We start from the raw sequence: 18,616 nt of genomic DNA, 5'->3' as shown, positions 1-18,616 counted from the left end.
AGGCGGGAACGCAGCGGCATCTGCCCGCGGACGCGGGGCGCACCGGACGGCCCACGCCTGACCGGAGGACCCCACCCTGGCCGGGGCATCTCTGACGTATATGTTTAGTGTGCGTTTAGACCCAATCGGGGTGGCCTCTGCTACCTCTAATATTAAGGGAGGGAAAAAGCAAGAATATGTCGTACTACAAAGCATAGCTATTTCAAGAACTCCCTCTGACTTTCCTGCTATTGGCCAGTATTTCCTATTTGGAGTGAGAGTATTAACAAGCAATATTAGAACGTAAGGAAGCTACATGAGAGCCTGTGTTTTGTTTTGTTTTAACATTTTTCCCCAATGCCCAGAACAGTGCCTGTCATTTAGTAGGTGCTCAGTATTTACTGCCATAGTATATCAACCTAAACCAGAGACTGAGTTGAATAAATAACCACTTAAATTTCTTTTACAACTACACTAGTATAACCCTTTACTTTTCTAACTTGTATTCACCAGCATGTCTGGACTAGCAAACCCTAGAGTGTTTGTATTATCTTTAAATTTCCTCAAATGACAAAATTTTTGTAAGATCAATATTCTAATAAAGTAATCTGAAAACTAAACCAATAATCTCTTGCCATAAAGTATAACTATAGTATACTAATAGATTTCTTTATATCCTCTTTAAACAGAATTTAATGAGCCAATATAAACTTAAACCAGTTTAAAAAAAAATACATGATGTGGGTTTATACCACGTCCAAGCCACTTTTAACCATCTTTGGAATACTAATACTATAAAGTCAGGTTACTAGTCATTTTTATCAAACTTTTGGTCAAAGTATTAGTTTCTAAAGCTTTTTAACTCAAAATTTGAAGGCTTTAGTATAGCACCAATTTCTCTGCAAATTTCTAAACTGTACTTGCCTTTACTTGGATGTTATTCTAAAATCGCAACACTGGCAATCAGCTGTCCCAGCTGAAAAATTCAACACACTCTATAGCAACTTATACTACATAAGTTTCCAAAGAAGACAATTCTTACTATTAAATGTGTGTCTATTGTAATCCATGGTTTTCTTTAAGGTTCATGTAGTTCAACTGATACACTGGAATATCAGTTACCTGGTTTTAAAGCCAAGTGGATTTAGTGATGCTACCCCTTAACTCATTTCTAACACAAGCCACAGGACATCCCTCCCTCCTCTAACTAGTGGTTGAATAGGTACTTATTACAGAATAGCCCATTTCCAAATCCCTAAACAAGAGAATAAACTCCACTGTCTTTTAATAAATGCGGAGATTTCACTGGGAAGAACACGGGAGGGCAGAAGGCAGCCACTGTTAGTGACTGGAATATACAAAATCTTCTGCTCTAACTAGCTTCTTTGTAGCTCTTATATTGAATAGGCTGATAACAACCCCCTTTTTAGCAGTCTAACTTTTGACACTAGCCATTTTCCAAATAAATTTTCAGTGTGTATCAAACTTGAAAAAAGTCACTTCCTTGGGAGCTCTGGATATTATGTGGCATTTCGAGGTTACAGACCTTTAATTGTCTTCCTTTGGTTCTAGAATGAACAGACAATTATATGCACAAGTAATAAATTTTTTAAATGTCATGGCTGTTAACAATCGTCACTTTATTTTTGCTATAAAATTCACCAGAAAAAGGTACTGCAACAATCTAGTATAAAGCAAATCTTTAACCAAAGAACATGGTATAGATCTTTGTAAAATATTCACACTTTATCACAATAACTGCAAGGAAAAATTCAAGTTCAGTTAGAACCAAGCTGCAGTTTGAGGTAGTAGAAACATATGACAGAAAAGTTTAAAAAAAAACAAAACCCTAAGGACATACTCAACATGTTTAAAATGTGAAAATTAATTTCATACCTTTGAAAGGGCACAGAAGGCTACATATTTTAAGAAAAGAAGGTACTCTACTTAGAAGTTCACTAACTATCCAGGAGGTGCAAGGATTATAGAAGAGCACTTTAAGTCTCTAACCTCTGGGCTCTGCCCATTCGTAAGTGAAATCTATGCATAAATGAGCACACCGATAGTTAAAATTACCAAATATATTTTCAAATCTAAAATAAAAATTATCCAGGTTTTGGTCCCTTTATTAAAACAGTAAATATATCCATGCAGGAAATCCAGTATCTTAAAAGAAATTAAAATTAAATTGCTTATATAATATGCCTTCAATAATGAGGTCTATTGCTTTTAACAAGATTAGTATTATTTCATTTTAATACAGATATGTCAGGAGTACATAAACACAAGTACACCTGAAATAAACCAGTGTTTAAACTTTTATTTCACACCATGCAAGGTCAATTATAACACATTAAAAAGTGACAACAGCTATAAGCTGCAATTTTACATTTATACATTGGAAACGTCCACTTTCAAAAGCTGAACATAATTACCATATTGTCATAACAGCTAAGCTTCAATTCAACTGTTTATACAGGTAAAATTTACTATGAAAAACAATGATTTTATATCTGTCCACATTCTGTGATACTAATTCTTCGACTAACAGACCCTTTAGGAGAGCCAAATGACTCAATCTTTTTCACAGTATCCATGCCATCCTTAACAAACCCAAATACTACATGCTTAAAGTCCAAATGCTCTGCCTTTTTCAGTGTTATGAAAAATTGAGAATTATTGGTATCCGGGCCTCGATTAGCCATCGATAGTAAGCCAGGACCAGTATGTTTCACATCAAAATTTTCATCTTCAAATTTTTCTCCATAAATGGATTGTCCTCCTGTTCCATCATGTTTGGTGATATCTCCACCCTGAAAAAAAATTTTGATTAATAAGAATCCTGGATAAAATATTAAAATACACATAGAATTAACTAATCACTACAGGATAAGTCCTAAACACCCAGCTTGCTTGAAAATGTGGTTTGGAAACTAATACCCATTTTTGAAAGACAACAAAAATGATAAGAAGTCTTTTTTCCACCCTCAATTTAATAGCAGGTCTAAAGGTATTAAACATTTCCACCATTTTAGGTTGAAAGCTTTTGTGGGTAGTGATATATTGGGGTGGTACCACCTACTAATGTGTGGAAAAGCTAAAGAAATCTTAAGAAAATTATAGCTGAGGAGAAACTCAAATTTCCCAATTAGTGTCCAATTAGTGTTGTGCACTTTCCTAGACTTCAGTTGCAATACAGTCAATACTTACTTGGCAAACGAAATCTGGAATTATTCTGTGAAAAACGGAGTTCTTGAAACCAAAACCCTTCTCTCCAGTGCATAGTGCTCTGAAGTTCTCAGCAGTTTGAGGAACAATGTTTGAGAATAATTCCATGGTTATACGTCCCAGAGGTTCACCATCTGCACAAACATCAAAAAACACCACTGGGTTTGTCTCCTTTGATAATTCTGCTGTTGGTGATACCTGTCCCTTTTGGAGTTTCAATAAATTCTGTTGACATTCTTCAAATTTTTTCTTAAAACAATCAGCCATTTCTTTAGTTTTAAATCTCACGGCAAGCTGTTCCACTTTGGCTTCTCCATCTATGAAACAACAAAAGAACAATTACCTCAGTATCAAAATGTTAGAATATTGTTACGGATTTTAGCAAAGTCCAAAAAATGGAAAGTAACATTTAAATGTACCGGCATAATCGGAGGCAGTCCAAACTAAAGCATTGTTCGAAACATTTAAGGGTTTTAATTCCATTGTTTTGGTAATAACATGGTTTGCACACACTTTAAAGACTTGGTCTCTTCTCATTAGGATCCGATAGTAATTCTTCAGTGTATGCCAAAGAATTTTAATATCTCCAACACCACGTTCCTTCCACTGACTGACATCTCGATCCCATCTATAAAGTTTGGCTCTCTCTTTAAATAAAATTTCCTCATCTTCTTCTCCAGATTTTACTTCTACCTGTGATAGATAAAAAGATGATGCTCATAACATATCCCATAACAAATTCCAAAAATACAAATTCCTTAAAGTACAGTGGTACCTCCGTTTTCTAATGTAATCCATTCCGGAAGACCATTCAAATTCTGAAACGTTCGAAAACTAAGGGATCAACAGCTTCTTGCCCTCAGCGGAAGCCATGAGGCATGTTCGACAACCGAAGCATTTTCTTTCCAGTTTATGGCGTTCATAAACCAAAATGTTTGCTAATGGAGACATTCAAAAACCGAGGCACCACTGTATTGTCTTTGTAATGATATTAACAAAATTTGAACTGTACTATCAAAACAAATGGTAATATCCTAGGGCTAGAAATACACCTGATTTGGATGAGGCAGTAAAGACCTGATTTGTTATTAAATATTTTTCTCTTATGCAGATTCTTCCTCCTTTTGAAAATTAAATACATTCTTTTGTAAGACAGAAGAGGTTTCAAAAAGTTCAAGAGAAATATTAACTACTATTTGAGGTTGAAAGCTGACAAAGTAATTTGTCTAAAACATTCTTGTCCAGAAAATGTAGTTTATTTTTACTGACAGGACTTTAGCAAGTATGCGATTAGATATTTTTGCCCCAGAATAACATTATGAAAACAAACATATTTCAACGTAGGAAAACGTAAGCTCTTCCCAATAATTTCATAGATAATATACCAAACAACATTTACATACAAATTTTGAAAAAGGCAATTTATACTTAAAGGCTGAACTTCTGAGAAACAAAGAACTTCCATTTGGAAATGTAAATATTCTGAAAGAAATGTAAACAAAGCTGGCCCTACAAATCAAGTTTGAGATCTGAAATGGGAAGTGAGGTTATTAACTAGATTTTCAACCTTTAATATTTACCTCTGGCAATGACACTATTGGTTCAAAATGGATATCTTCATTATAAACTACTTCTTCATCACTACCATCGTCTTCTTCACCAACTTTACTTGTTGACTGTGTTCCAAACACTGTTGCTCCCGTGTTTGCCCACTGGAAATTTTTATCTGATGAATAAATCAGGATTTTTAAACAGTGGTATCTATTTTTTTTTTTTTTTAATATATCTTTTATTGATTTCAGACAGAGGAAGGGAGAAGGAAAGAGTTGAAACGTCAATGATGAGAGGGTCTTCACTGATCGGCTGCAAGCCCGCAACCCAGGCATGTGCCCTGACCAGGAATCAAACCACGATCTCCTGGATCCTAGGTCGATGCTCAACCGCTGAGCCACGCCTGGCCGGGCTTATAAACTTTTAATCCTCCAGTTAGATTATAGATTACTTCATCAATGCATCAAATTTCCAACAATGTGCCACGTACTTTTAGTTTAAAAATGTTTAAAATTATATTATTCTGTCAAGTTCACAGTACATTTATTACTGTTTATACATGGAGATATAAATGACCCTTCAATAAACTTCCATAGTCCTAAATCAGAAAAGAACTTGCAGTAATGAAGCAGGTTCTTAAAAGTACATACCTTAGAATTCTCAAAACTCAGCTCAGCTCCAAAGGTAGTTCATTTTATAAAACATTTTATCCCATGAGAAAAATAGCTTTGAACTTAAAAATGTCCTCAAAGAGGCCAAATGTGCTACTTCAAAATTAGCCAAAGCAGTCTAAACATATATTTACAACTTCTCTACATCAACTTCCTCCTGAAGTAACTAATGTTGGAGCTTAGATTTCTTCACCAGGTCTTGGGAGAATCTCACTGACTCCAACTATCCTCAATGGGATACTATAGATTGTCAGGGGTGAAAAGGCTTCCCATCCCCATACAGAAGAACAAAGACTGTTATTCTCTCTCCTTCAGACCTTGCAGAAGGTGAAAACTAAAAGTTCCTTCATCATTATCTCAACTGAGATGGCCCAGCTTGCTAATACATTCCCCACTACCTCAGAGGAAAGAAACCTCTCTTAATTTTTCAACACTTGCAGATGAATCACTGACTTAGAGAACCCTACATCTGGTGCTAAAAACTCATAAAGCAGCAAAAATATAACAGATCACTTAAAAAGTTGGCACAGTAACCTGGCCAGGGGTTAGAGAGTCAGCCTATAGACCACAGGGTCACGGGCTCAATTCCCAGTCAAGAACATGTACCGATGTTGCAGGTCCCATCCTGGCCCCAGTAGGGGTGAGAGTAGGAGGCAACCAATTGATGTGCCTCTCTCTTACATTGATGTTTCTCTCCTCACCTCTCTCTTCCCCCCACCTCCTTCCTCCTTCCCTTCCACTCTCTCTAAAAAAAAAAAAAAAATTAATGAAAAAAATATCCTTGGGTGAGGATTTAAAAAGAAAAAAAGTTGGCACAGTGAAGAACAAAATAACTAACTAAAAGAGTAACTCCTCCTAAGCCAGATTTAATAAGGAAGGGGGGAAAAAACCTTTAAAAAGAGACAAAAATCCTTAAGATAACACTGCCAAAAAATGCTGAAAATAAGAAAAACACAACCTCAAGTTGTATGGGGGCTTCCTGATAACAGTAACCATGGACCTAGATCATATTCAGGCTTGGGCTCAATAATAACTAATCTAGGAGCTCCCAAGCAGAGAAACTAAAATTATCCCAAATACCCTTAGAGGGTATGGCAGAAATTTTCAAAATTCCTCAAAAGCAATGGTTCTTAACACTGGGTATCTATTAGAATCACAGCAAGAACTTTTTAAAAATACCAACCAATGCCTGAGGTACCATTCCCAAGGAGACAATATAGCTATTAGGTAGTTTTTGGTTTGGGTTTTTTTTAAAGCTCCCGGGAAATTCTAACAGGAAGTCAAGAGTTGAAAACCACTATTCCTCTTGGGACCAGGAGGAAGAACCCATATAGTAAAAGTATTAAAAAAAAAAACATGTCAATAATATCAATTCCATGGTAACAGTCTAGGTAGTAGTACCTAGGAATCTTCTACTATGTGTCCGAGTTTAATGAAAACACTACAAAATCTGAAGGAAATATGATAAACGGCAAAGGCAGGCCAAAGTAACTAAACAGATGTTTCTCATTACTCTCTTAATTTCCATCTGAAATAGTACACAACAGACCTGTGCAAACAGGACTTTCAGAAGAAAATGAATAGGAAAAAAGGAACAAAATTCAACAAAATAAATCAAAGAAATGAATGACAAAAAATGAACCAAAACAGAAAAAGTAATCACCGTAGAAATATGAGAGAACAAAAAAAAAAAAAAAAAAAAAAAAACAAAAGGTTTAAGATCAAAAAGGTTCACACAATACCAAGAACAAGTTTAAAAAAGACACCCAGCCCGTGTTGCTCAGTGGTTGAGCATCGACCGATGCTATAAACCAGGCCATGGTTCAACTCCCAGAACATGGTATCGGGCTTGATTCCCAGTAGGGGATGTGTCGGAGGCAGCTGATCAATGACCCTCACTCATCACTGATGTTTGTATCTCCCTCTCCCTTCCTCTGAGATTAATAAAAACATATTTAAAAAGACAGACACCCACATTCTAGTGAAATGTATAACCTCTTTTTAAAAAATTAAGTCCTACAAGCTCTTAAAGAAAGAGGGAAAAGCATGCAACAGACTGACGAATATCAGAGAGAAGGTGGGGTGGGGGAGAGATTAATCAAAGAACTTATATGCAAAAATACATAACCCATGGACACAGACATTGGTATGGGGAAGGCCTGGGGGTGGGGTGGTTGTGGGGTAGAAGGGTTAATGGATCAAAGGGGAAAGTATATGCAATACTTTCAATAATAAAGATAAATTTGAAAAAAAGTACAACTAAAAGAACAATGTACCAAAATCAAAGTTATTGCAGCCGGAAAGATGGTGCTGCATTTTGGGAGGGAGAGGACTCTCAGTATCATTTGTATAGAATTAAGAGAAAATTTTTATCGTTATAGTAATAAGTGCAAAAGTGACAGTAAAATATAGAAGCCCTACCTTATATTAAAAACACTAAATGAACTAGAGGGTGGAGAAGGGGAAAAATGTCTAAATTAGTTACAACACTGTGCAAAGGACTAGTTCTTTCAGTTGTGCTTCAATTCTGCAATATGATCATTAAAATCCCTCCGCATGATCTTACCTTTGGAACCAAAAGCAAAATCCCCAGAATTACTGGAAGCCAAGTCTGCAAATGACAGCCCTGTGCTGCTTCCAAATCCAAATGAAATAGTTTTGCTTTCCACTGGTAAAAGGAAAAGAGAATTTAATATTTCATTTAATATACACTAAATATCAAAGTTTTATCCAGGACCCAAAGGAGGAGAACCTTCTTTACTATTCATGAGCTTGGGTGGTTGGGTGTGGAGCATTTATCTTCTGATTATTTCTCTGAAAAAAATTTATAAACCTCAGCCAATTCTGAGTTTCTTCAGTATTTGTAAATTTACAGGTATTATTCTCAATGAACACTATACCGAAGCATGCCAAACATAATTTATTTTAAAATGAGATGTAGATCTACACTAAGCCAGATGTAGAGGTACACAGTTTCTGCTTTATACTGTCTTCTATAATCTAAAACATTCATTCAAAGGCAGGATTTTAGGAAATATCTCATAAAGGCTTTGTGTGTTCTCAATTATAAATAAGCTCAAAAACTGATTTTTTAAAGTATTTGGTCATCAGGAGTTTTAGGGTCTTGTCTTAATTCTGCCAAAGTGCAGCTGCAGTATCTCTTAAAGTCCTATGCTCACTTCCCACATCTGAAAATGTGACATTAGGTCTAAAGTTACCATCCTCTTCTAGCATATTAAGACTCTCAAGTGCCTACACATGTAATATTTGTGACTTATTGAGGACTAGTTCTGAAAAAATTAAGTAACAGAAACAATGTACACATATAAAGCAATAGAATTTTAAAAGACTCGCCTGTCCTGATAACAATTAGAATAAAAAAAGAGGAAACCATATTAAATATTAATTACTATAAACGAATACTTAATTTAATGGAACAGGTAGAGATTAAATAAAAAGAAGACATTAAGTACAATTTACTCTTGAACAATTCCTGGAATTACAGGCACCAACCCCCCAACAGTAGAAAATTCATGTATAACATTTGACTCCCCAAAAACTTATATACTGTATTTTTACAATAAAGTAAGCTAAAGAAAATGTTAAGAAAATTAGGAACGGAAAATACATTTCCAGTATTTATTGAAAAGAACCCACATATAAGTGGACCCATGCAGTTCAAAAGCATGTTGTTCACGTGTCAACTGTAGTAGCATAAATATTTAACACCCCTACTATAATATTTTTACAACTAATTCATATATACTTCAAAGAATTTTAATATACTTGAGTGGCAATATACTTCAAACAATATAGCAGTCCCCCCTTATCTATAGCTTTGCTTTCCATATTTTCAGTTACCCATGGTATACTATGGTCCAAAATATTAAATGGAAAATTTCAGAAATAAACAATTCATAAATTTTGAATTGTGTGCTGTTCCAAGTAGTGTGGTATCTCACACCATCCCTCTCCATCACACAGGACATGAATCATCCCTTTGTCCAGGATATCCAGGCTACATGGGCTGCCCGTCATTAGTCACTTAGTAGCTGTCTTGGTTATCAGACATAGGGAAAGAGAGATCACATTCACATAACTTTTATTACAGTATATTGCTATAATTGTCCTATTTTATTACTGTTGCCTAATTTATAAAGTAAACTTTATTATAGGTCTGTATAGTCAGTCCCCTGTATCTGCAGGTTCTGCATCATCGTTGAATTCAACCAGCTGCAGGTCAAAAATATTCACCAACAAAACATTACATTGTTGCTATACTACATACTTAGGCCTACTATAATTCCCTCTGTATTGAACATGTAGGCTTTTTTTCTTACCATTAGCCCCTAAACAATACAGTAACAACTATTTATACACAATTTACACTGTATTAGGTATTATGAGTAATCTAGAGAGGATTTAAAGTATACAAGAAGATGTGCTTAGTTTGTATGGAAATACTACATTTTATACAAGGGAATTGGGCACCCAAAGATTTTGCTATCTGTGGGGGGGAGAGAGGGAATCCTGGAACCATTTTCCCAGATATCAAGGGATGACAGTACATATAGGAAAAAAACAAAGTATATGGGGTTGAGTACTATATGCAGTTTCAGGCATCCACTGGGAGTCTTGAAACATATCCCCTGTAAGGGGGAACTACAAATAAAAATACTATCACAAAGAAAATTTCCATGTAAGCAAACTATTGTCATTTATTCTCAGGTAGATAGGTCAGAGTCACAATGTTTATATTCCCTAATATCAACAGCTCTAACAATAAAAATACTTGTTTATTTTCTGTTGGCAAGGCAGTATTTTCTTATTATTATGACAAATATCTTATGCCCCTTTATATGTTTCAAAATTTGTTTTAAGAAAGGGGGTTCCTAGGACCTACATTTAAAAGTCTTTATTTTTAAACATACAGGTATACCTTATGTAATGTATGCCTCGAAGTTTTTTGTAAACATATATCAAATTTTACCTTGGCTTGTCGAATCTGCATCATTTTCCTTTCTAGTAGACAAATCTACAGGTTTGTCCACAGCTCCAGAAAAAATAGATGGTGAAGTAATAGATTTGGTTACAAAATCAGGTTCTTCAGATTTACATAAAAATGGTACAGGCACTTTAGTCCCACCTGTACACACACTGTCAGCTGTTCTAGTTATTTCCTCATTCTGGGATTTCTGCAAAGAAGCAGCAACAAGAAACTGCCATTAAATACTGATTGAAAAAAAGGATCATATTCCCTATTTTAAAAGAATTTGAGGGCTTGGAGTTCTAGACAAAATGGAGTAGCACACTTCCCTTTCTCTCTCCCATTCCACACTCTATCCTCTCTCCCACACCTACATGCAAACTGAACTTAAACAGATAAAGCAATTAGAAGAAGCCTGTAGAAAGGCAAATGAAAGCAGGATGATTAAGAATCTAAACCTTGACGGATAATGTGGTGCTGAGAACCTCATGTGGGGCTCCCCACACCCAATATCCCAGCAGGGTGCTAGAGCAGTCCATAAAACTGGAGCTGTCGCCCTGGCCAAGTGGCTCAGTTGATTGGAGCATCGTCCCATATATCAAAAGGTTGCAAGCTTGATTCCCAGTCAGGGCACATACCTAGGTGTGGGTTCAATCCCCGGTCAGGGCCTGTACAGGAGGCAACCGATCAGTGTTTCTGTCTCCCTTCCTCTCTCTCTAAAATCAATAAAAACATATCCTTGGGTAAGGATTAAAAAACAAATAAACAAAAAACTGGAGCTGTCAATAGCATAGATGGAAAAAGTCCCAAAAAAAGCCAGCTCTCTGGCCAGGGAGTGAGGGATGTCATGAAACGATCCATTTGTTGAATAAGACTTTAAAGAAGCTATTGTAACAAAGCTCCAAGAGGTAAAGACAAATACTCTTAAAACAAATTGAAAAACAGAAGTTCTCAGCAAAGAAATAGAAGGTATAAAAAAAGAATCAAATGGGAATTTTATAATAGAAAATAAAGTAACAGCAGTTTAACAATCAATAGCACAATATATAGGGGTGAACAAAAGTACGTTTTGAGTTCTTTGTATGGAAAAAGACATGCAGGTTGTGATTATTACGATAGCTTTATTAACTCAAAAGAATGTCACAATGGCACAGTACAATCTCTTAAGTACTCAAATTGGTGGCCTTCATTATTTACACATTCTTCTAAGTCTTTGAAAATCAGTTAAACCTAAATTTTAGTAACCCGCTTGGGTCTGCCCCACTGCTTCCTGAGGTGGTTGAATTCAAACCTACTTTTGCCTACCCCTGTATATTCCCCTTAAGCTCACATGGAACATTTACCATGAAAAACCAGATTCTGGACCATAAAACACAACTCAACAAATTCAAAAGAACAAAAATCATACAAAGTATTCTCTCAATTCACAATGGAATTAAACTAGAAACAGAAATATAGCCAGAAAAATCCCAACATATTTGGAGATTAAACAGCAAACTTTTAAATAATACATGTGTCAAAAAGTCTCAGGACAAACTTAAAATATTCTTCACTAAATAAAAATTAAACTTATCAAAATTTGTGGAATGCAGCAAGAGCAAGGAAGGGGGAACTTTATAGTACTGAATGCATATATAAAAATTTTAAATTTAATAAACTTCCACTATAAGAAACTATAGAAAGAGCAAACCTAAAGCAAGACGACAAAATAATTAAAAGTAGAGTAGGAATCAATACAACAGGAAATTAGAAGAGAAAAACACCAACAAAATCAAAAGCTGATACTTTGAAAAGGTCAATAAAATTCATAAACTTCGAACCGGGCTAAATAAACACAAGAAAGAAGACACAAATTATATCAGAAATTAAAAAGAACCACAACTACTGGTCCATGGACATTAGAAGAGTGATAAATGTTAATGAACTGCATAACTTCTACAACAGATTAAATGGACCAATTCCTTGAAAAAGAAAGACAATAAAAGAAATTAGAAATCAACAACACAATGATATCTGGAAAAATCACCAAATGTTTGGAAGCCACACAGCACTTAATGTACTTCTCATCTCAAAAAGACATGTCTCAAAGGGAAGTACTTTGAACTGAGTGAAAATGAAAATACCACACATTAAAACTTGTGGGATAAAGCTCAAAAGTTCTTAAGAAACTTACAGCATTAAATATTTATAATAAAAATGAAGAATGGTCTTAAATCAATAAGCTTCCAAATTTTAAAAAGCTACAGAAAAGCAAAATAAACTGAAAATAACCTTCAATGGATTAATGAATAAACTGTGGTACATCCACACAATGGAATACTACGTAGTTACAAAAAGAAATAATGTATTACTACACACAATAACTTGGACAAATCTCAAGGGCATTATGCCGAGCAAAAAAAGCTGGTATCAAAGGTTACATAATGTATGATTCCATTTATCTGTTAATCTAGAAAAGGTAAAAATACAGAAACAGATTGGGAGTTGCCAGAGATCATGGGTGGGGGAGGATTTGCTCTATATCCTGTCTGTGGTAGAGATTACAAGAATTCAAGCATGTATAAGAACCCATAGAAAACACACACACTACAAAAGTGAATTTTACTTATGTATATAAAAATATTAATGCAAATGAAAAAGGTCATTATTTCTTAGTATACTGAAATACAAGGAAAAGATAATTCATTCTATGTTTGTGTCAAATGGTTTAGCATCATAGCAGTTATTATTTATAATAGTCAAAAAGTGGAAACGAACAAGTTGGCCACCAATAGATGAACAGATAACTAAAATGTGGTATTTTCCATTTAATGGGATATTTTTCAGCCAAAGAAATACATATATATGTTGCAGTGTGGATACCCCTAGAAACAAGTGAGTGAAAGAAGCCATACACAAATGACTGTGTATTGTGATCTATTTATATGAAATGTTCAGCACAGGCAAATCTACAGTGAAAGAAAGTACAACCATGGTTAGCTGGAGCTACAGAACTTGAGTGGACATAAGGAAGGGTAGAGACTACCAGAGGTTACAAGATTTCCTTTTGTGATAAAAATGTTCTAAAACTGATTGTGGTGATGGTTACACAACCATGTGAATATACTAAGAACCACTGAACTGCACACTTTAAAATGGTATTTGAATTGTATCACAATAAATATAGGCTAGATCACTTGGGGGAGGAGTGTTTTTTAATTCAGCTCCTAACACAACCTCCCCTTAAGAGTCTTTGAATGAAAAACTCCTTGCAGACAAATCAAATTACTTCTGTTTTGTTCAATACTGTATCCCCACTCCTCAGCAGTGCTAGCTCATAGTAAACATTTATAATACCCTACACAGGCATTTTATGCAAAGGATGCATTTCTGAAGACCTTTCATAATCCAGTATGAATTAGACTGAGTGTAAAGTAAGAATAATGTTTTCTAAAAGTGTGGAAATCTACACCCATTATAGCATATTTTAACTTGTAGTTTTAGTTCTGTTTCATCCGTGTATCAAAAGGTGCTCTCCTACAAAATTAGTTTACTATAGCATTTTTCCAACCTTTATAGTAATTTATCACATTTAACCTCTGTACCAAAGGTATTTTTGGAGAGCCCCTAATACTATTTAGTGAACATTATGATGTTACAGAATGTAAGATTTTAAGTTATAAAAATGTTTTGAAATAATACAACAATCACCTCAAATAAAATATTTCAAGACCTATAAACAGCATGGTTCACAAAATACTGACAAAATATACCAAGCCCTTGTGTACTAGCTTTGGCACCACAAGGTGGGAAAAGAATAAATAATGTACAATTCAGTCTGCACATCAGCATTAAAATTATTTTTCAGTTTTATTTTGAAGTTTTGCACATAACTTTGCACATTTAAACTGCATTGTTTTGCCTTGGCTGCTGTGTATCAGTTGGTTGGAGCGTCCTCTCATACACCAAAAGGTGGCGGGTTTGATTCTCAGTTGGGGTGTATATGGGAGGCAGCCGATGGATCCATGTTTCCAACACCACCCCCCAAAGTCAATAAAAAATAAAAATAAATAGCATTGTTTCAATTTGCAAATTTCAAATTTGTATTAATACTGTATTTGCTGAATGAATAACTACACAATAAAGCCTCTATCGGCCAGCAATTAGAGAAGATAAATTACATATTACATACTTCCAGGGAGTTCAGGGAAGCTGTTGATGATTTAAAAACGGTTTAGATTTAGCAGAGAGAGGCCACTGATGCAAAAACTTCCAAAAGAACTTCTACAAATAAATCTATTTGGTTATAGTGATGTAATTATATTAGCTGATGGCCACTGCACTGACGAATAAATTGAAACCTACTGAATAGCTGGCACATCCTAGGTGGACAGCTAGAAAAAGTGGCCAGATAGACTACTCAGTCACAGACTATGAAGGGCAGTACATTTCTTAGAGACACAGACCATGTATTGGACCACATCTCTCTCTAGCTACAAATCCTTTAATTAAACCATTGCATTCATAACTAACTCCAGGGCTTTTATTTCATTTCAACCACACTTCCATGATAAAATAGTACTACCTGAAGGGACAAGGAACAATTTTGAATACATGTCAATATTAGATTGTAAAAAACTACTAGTCAGGTACCTTGTCTTCCAATTTCTGTGAAATACAAATAAAAACACCAAAGTGTTCATAGCTATTAACATCATCACTATATTTAAGCTAAGAAAAGTACTCAAATCATAAAATTGACAAAGGTACAAAATAAGCCAAGGGAACTAGTTTTCAAATGCTGTTATTTCTTATGCACTCTGCCCACCCTAGAATAAACTAACTTGCATGAAAAATGAACCACTTAATACTGTTCTTAGTATTGTGGTAGGCGTTCTTAGAAATATCTGAATAGTCTGCTACCCCCATTCCCTAAAACCCAACATACACAGAGGGGTGAACCTTTATAGTAGTCTATGAAAATTCCTCCTCCTCTGGACATAGCTGACTAGAGATGCCTAATCCATTAGCTAGCCAAAAAGCACATTATTACCATTTGGTAAGAACATTCTAGTTTATTGCATCAACAAAGCCATGTGAACAAGAAGGAAAACAACGAAGGTGTTCTTACTTGAGCTTCCTGAACTTTTTGAAGCTCCGATTGAAAGTCTTCCCCACTTCCATTGTCCTCATCAGTATCACTGCTGACTCCACAAAAAAATGTAGGTGGAAGTTTTAATGTATCCGCTTTTGCCTTCTCTTCAACTGTTGGTTTCTTTTCCCAAACAATAATACATTCTTTCTCATTTTCTAAAAATCCCATACGACACAAGCAAAAGAAAGTTAAAATAAGAGTAGATGAAGTGCAACTATTATACAACAATGGGTCTCAATGATTACGGACCTGATAACAAGACCTCAGTGCTAAGGGAGCACAAGAACTACCAGAACAGTATTTTTCACTTCATACTGGTTTAAAATATTTTAAATCATCATAGGCATATTACATAAATAAAATTGGTAATTACAAAAATAATCAGATTGGGAGGTTCCTTTCAAATAAAAGATTTTTAAAAAAACATAATTAGTAATTTTAACTTTACATACCTGTTAGATTTTTTTCTAATGGTTTATGTTTTTCTGACTCATCCAGATACAGTTTTCCATTAAGTTTCTTGACAGCTGTTTCAAAATCTTCATCTTAAAGTACAATTGATTTTATTAAATAAAAGAATTTCTAGTAAGTGTCAGAAGTTTTCCTAGCCAGAAATCTAGAAATGATCTCCAACTTCACACTTTTCCTTACTCCCCCCATCCAAATAGCAACCAATTTTGCCAATTCTATATCCCTACTGCCTCTTCTACTGTTAGAACTTTCATTGAGATGCTCCTCTTGTTTGAGCTGCTCTATTATCACTTTAGCTCATTTTCCTATCTCCATGTCCTACATCCCAATCTTTTATACCACTATCCAATTGGTTCTACTGAAACTTTTCTGTAGCTCCCCAAAACTGTGATATGGCATCCAAAGTTTTCCATAATCAAACTCTTGTCTGCCTTATCACTACCCCATCCTTTAGGACTCCAAAGAAACTATGATTGCTTTCAAATGCCTCAAAATACCTGCCTGCTCATGGTAGCCATCCAAAAATGCTAACTTAGTAAATGAATACAGTTCTTTCAATCATTACATCCACTGACTATACAAATATTTAAGATAAACATCTACTTGCAAGGACAGCAGTGGTGGGTTTTAAGAGCAGGCTTAATATAATTTAACCTCACCTCTCCCAATTACTAAAATTAGCATAAGAAGAATGCTTTTAAAATAAAAAATGTTTACCATCCTCTTCTTCTTCGCTAACATAATCTGGTCTATTCTTATAGCAGAAGAAAGTTGGAGGAAGTTTAAGTTTGCTTGCAAGAGCTCTGTGCTCAGGAGTTGGGGTTAGCTCATATACAATGAGAACATCATCATCTGAGGGAAGGTCTTCAGGTTTTATTTTCTCTTTTGCTATAACACAAGTCAAAAAAATTTATAAAGACAGGTTGTTAAGTAATAACAATATTCTAACTGAAAATAAAAAACTGTAGAACTTGTCTGTAGGTTAAAATAGCATACTAAAAGCACATATACTTTGATGTAGACAGAACTCTGTAATAACAATGAATTCGAATTAGTAATAGGCATTAGGAAAACAATTTAATGTTCTTTCAGAAACCCTTAGTGAACACAATCTATTTAAAAACAACAACAAAAATCACCCTGGCCAGGGTGGCTTAGTTGGTTGGAGTGTCATCCCATGCACAGAAAGGTCATGGGTTCAATTCTCAGTCAAGGAGCAAACCCAGGCTGCTGGTTCCATCCCCAGTTGCTGTACGTACAGGAAGTAACCAATCAATGTTTCTCTCTCTCTCCCTCCTCCTTCCTCTCTCTCAAAAATCAATAAAAACATATCCTCGGGTGAGGATTTTTTTTTAATCTGCTTTTTACTTACTGATCATTGAAAAAAATTACTATTAATGGCTATAATTTAAAAAGGTATTTAAAAAGTGATGCCAAAGCCAGGTCAGACTGGCTCAGTGGTTGAGTATCGACTTATGATCCAGGTCATGGTTCAATTCCCAATCAGGGCACATGCCTGAGTAGTGGGCTCAATCCCCAGAAAGGGGCGTGTAAGAGGCAGCCTATCAATGACTCTCTCACCACTAAGGTTTCTCTCTCTCTCTCTCTCTCCCCCTGAAGTCAATAAAAACTTAAAAAAAAAAAAAAAAAAAAAAAGGCTGCCATAACCATAACTGACATACTAGACGATAGTTAGGCAAAATATGCATGCATTTTCAACAACTGAAAAAAATTAAAGCAATCAGAAGTAAAAACTAGTGTAAATATGAAACTAGTACAAGGCCTACTCTGATTAGTTCCCACAAGGCTAGTTAACAATTGCGAAGGATGGTAGGTGATTAAGAGTTACATCGAGTTTTGAATGTTTCCAAGTACTATAACAGATAAAATTAAATAGAAACTGTTACCCTATAGGTCAGTAATACTATAAGAATTTAAGACAACTACTATAGCTGAAAAACCAACAGGGACAAAAAACAAAAACAACAAAAAAAAAAAACGGGAGGGAAAAAATAGAGAATTCTTCAGACAATCTGCTCTGGTGTATAAAAAAGAATTTCTGGCCCTGGCTGGTGTTGCTCAGTGGTTGGAGCATCCACCTGCACCAAGGTATCAGCTTGATTCCAAGTTAAGGGCACATACCTGGGTTGCAGGTTCAATCCCAGATTCTAGTCGGGGCATGTGTGGAAGGGAACCAATCAATGTGTCTCTAAAATGGATGTTTCTCTCTCTCCCCCACTCTCCTCCCCACTCTCTCACTCCTTTCCACTCTCTCTAAAAGTCAAGGACAAAAAATGTCCTCAGGTGAGGATTAACAAACAAAACAAAAAAGAATTTCTGGGTAAAGGAACTGATAAATGGTAAAGTAAGTAATTCATGAGCATGCTATGTACCAACTGATACTGTCCAATATGGTAGCCTAGCCAATGTGGCTATTAAGTACTTAAAATGTGGTCAGTCCAAACTGAGATGTACTGCAAGTATAAAAGTACACACTGGATTTTGAAGGCTTGGTACCAAAAAAGAAAAAGAATATAAAAGATCTCATTTTTTTTTATACTGATTAGAATTATAAATAGTACTTTGGATATAATG

The 18,616-nt window shown here is 35.2% G+C and overlaps 1 protein-coding gene across 2 annotated transcripts in view; it reads right to left on the bottom strand.

Annotated features, from left to right (window-relative positions):
• Positions 1 to 1,602: 1,602 nt before the first annotated feature.
• LOC107528725 (E3 SUMO-protein ligase RanBP2) overlaps positions 1,603 to 18,616 on the bottom strand; it is a 65,086-nt gene continuing 48,072 nt past the window's right edge. For both annotated transcript variants that reach the window (XM_087820674.1, XM_087820673.1), the window contains 9 exons: positions 16,739 to 16,909; positions 16,003 to 16,095; positions 15,527 to 15,705; positions 10,420 to 10,624; positions 7,996 to 8,097; positions 4,788 to 4,933; positions 3,627 to 3,900; positions 3,190 to 3,524; positions 1,603 to 2,792 (listed from right to left, as the gene is read on the bottom strand). In XM_087820674.1, the coding sequence (XP_087676800.1) occupies positions 2,487 to 2,792; positions 3,190 to 3,524; positions 3,627 to 3,900; positions 4,788 to 4,933; positions 7,996 to 8,097; positions 10,420 to 10,624; positions 15,527 to 15,705; positions 16,003 to 16,095; positions 16,739 to 16,909 (1,811 nt within the window). In that variant the 3' untranslated portion in view covers positions 1,603 to 2,486. The remainder of the gene's footprint in view (positions 2,793 to 3,189; positions 3,525 to 3,626; positions 3,901 to 4,787; positions 4,934 to 7,995; positions 8,098 to 10,419; positions 10,625 to 15,526; positions 15,706 to 16,002; positions 16,096 to 16,738; positions 16,910 to 18,616) is intronic.

The sequence above is a fragment of the Miniopterus natalensis genome, chromosome 9 (assembly GCF_054644295.1).
Source record: "Miniopterus natalensis isolate mMinNat1 chromosome 9, mMinNat1.hap1, whole genome shotgun sequence".
In the NCBI taxonomy this organism is placed as follows: Eukaryota; Metazoa; Chordata; class Mammalia; order Chiroptera; family Miniopteridae; genus Miniopterus; species Miniopterus natalensis.
Note: the sequence above shows the minus strand (reverse complement) of the source record. Positions and strands in the feature narration are given on the sequence as shown.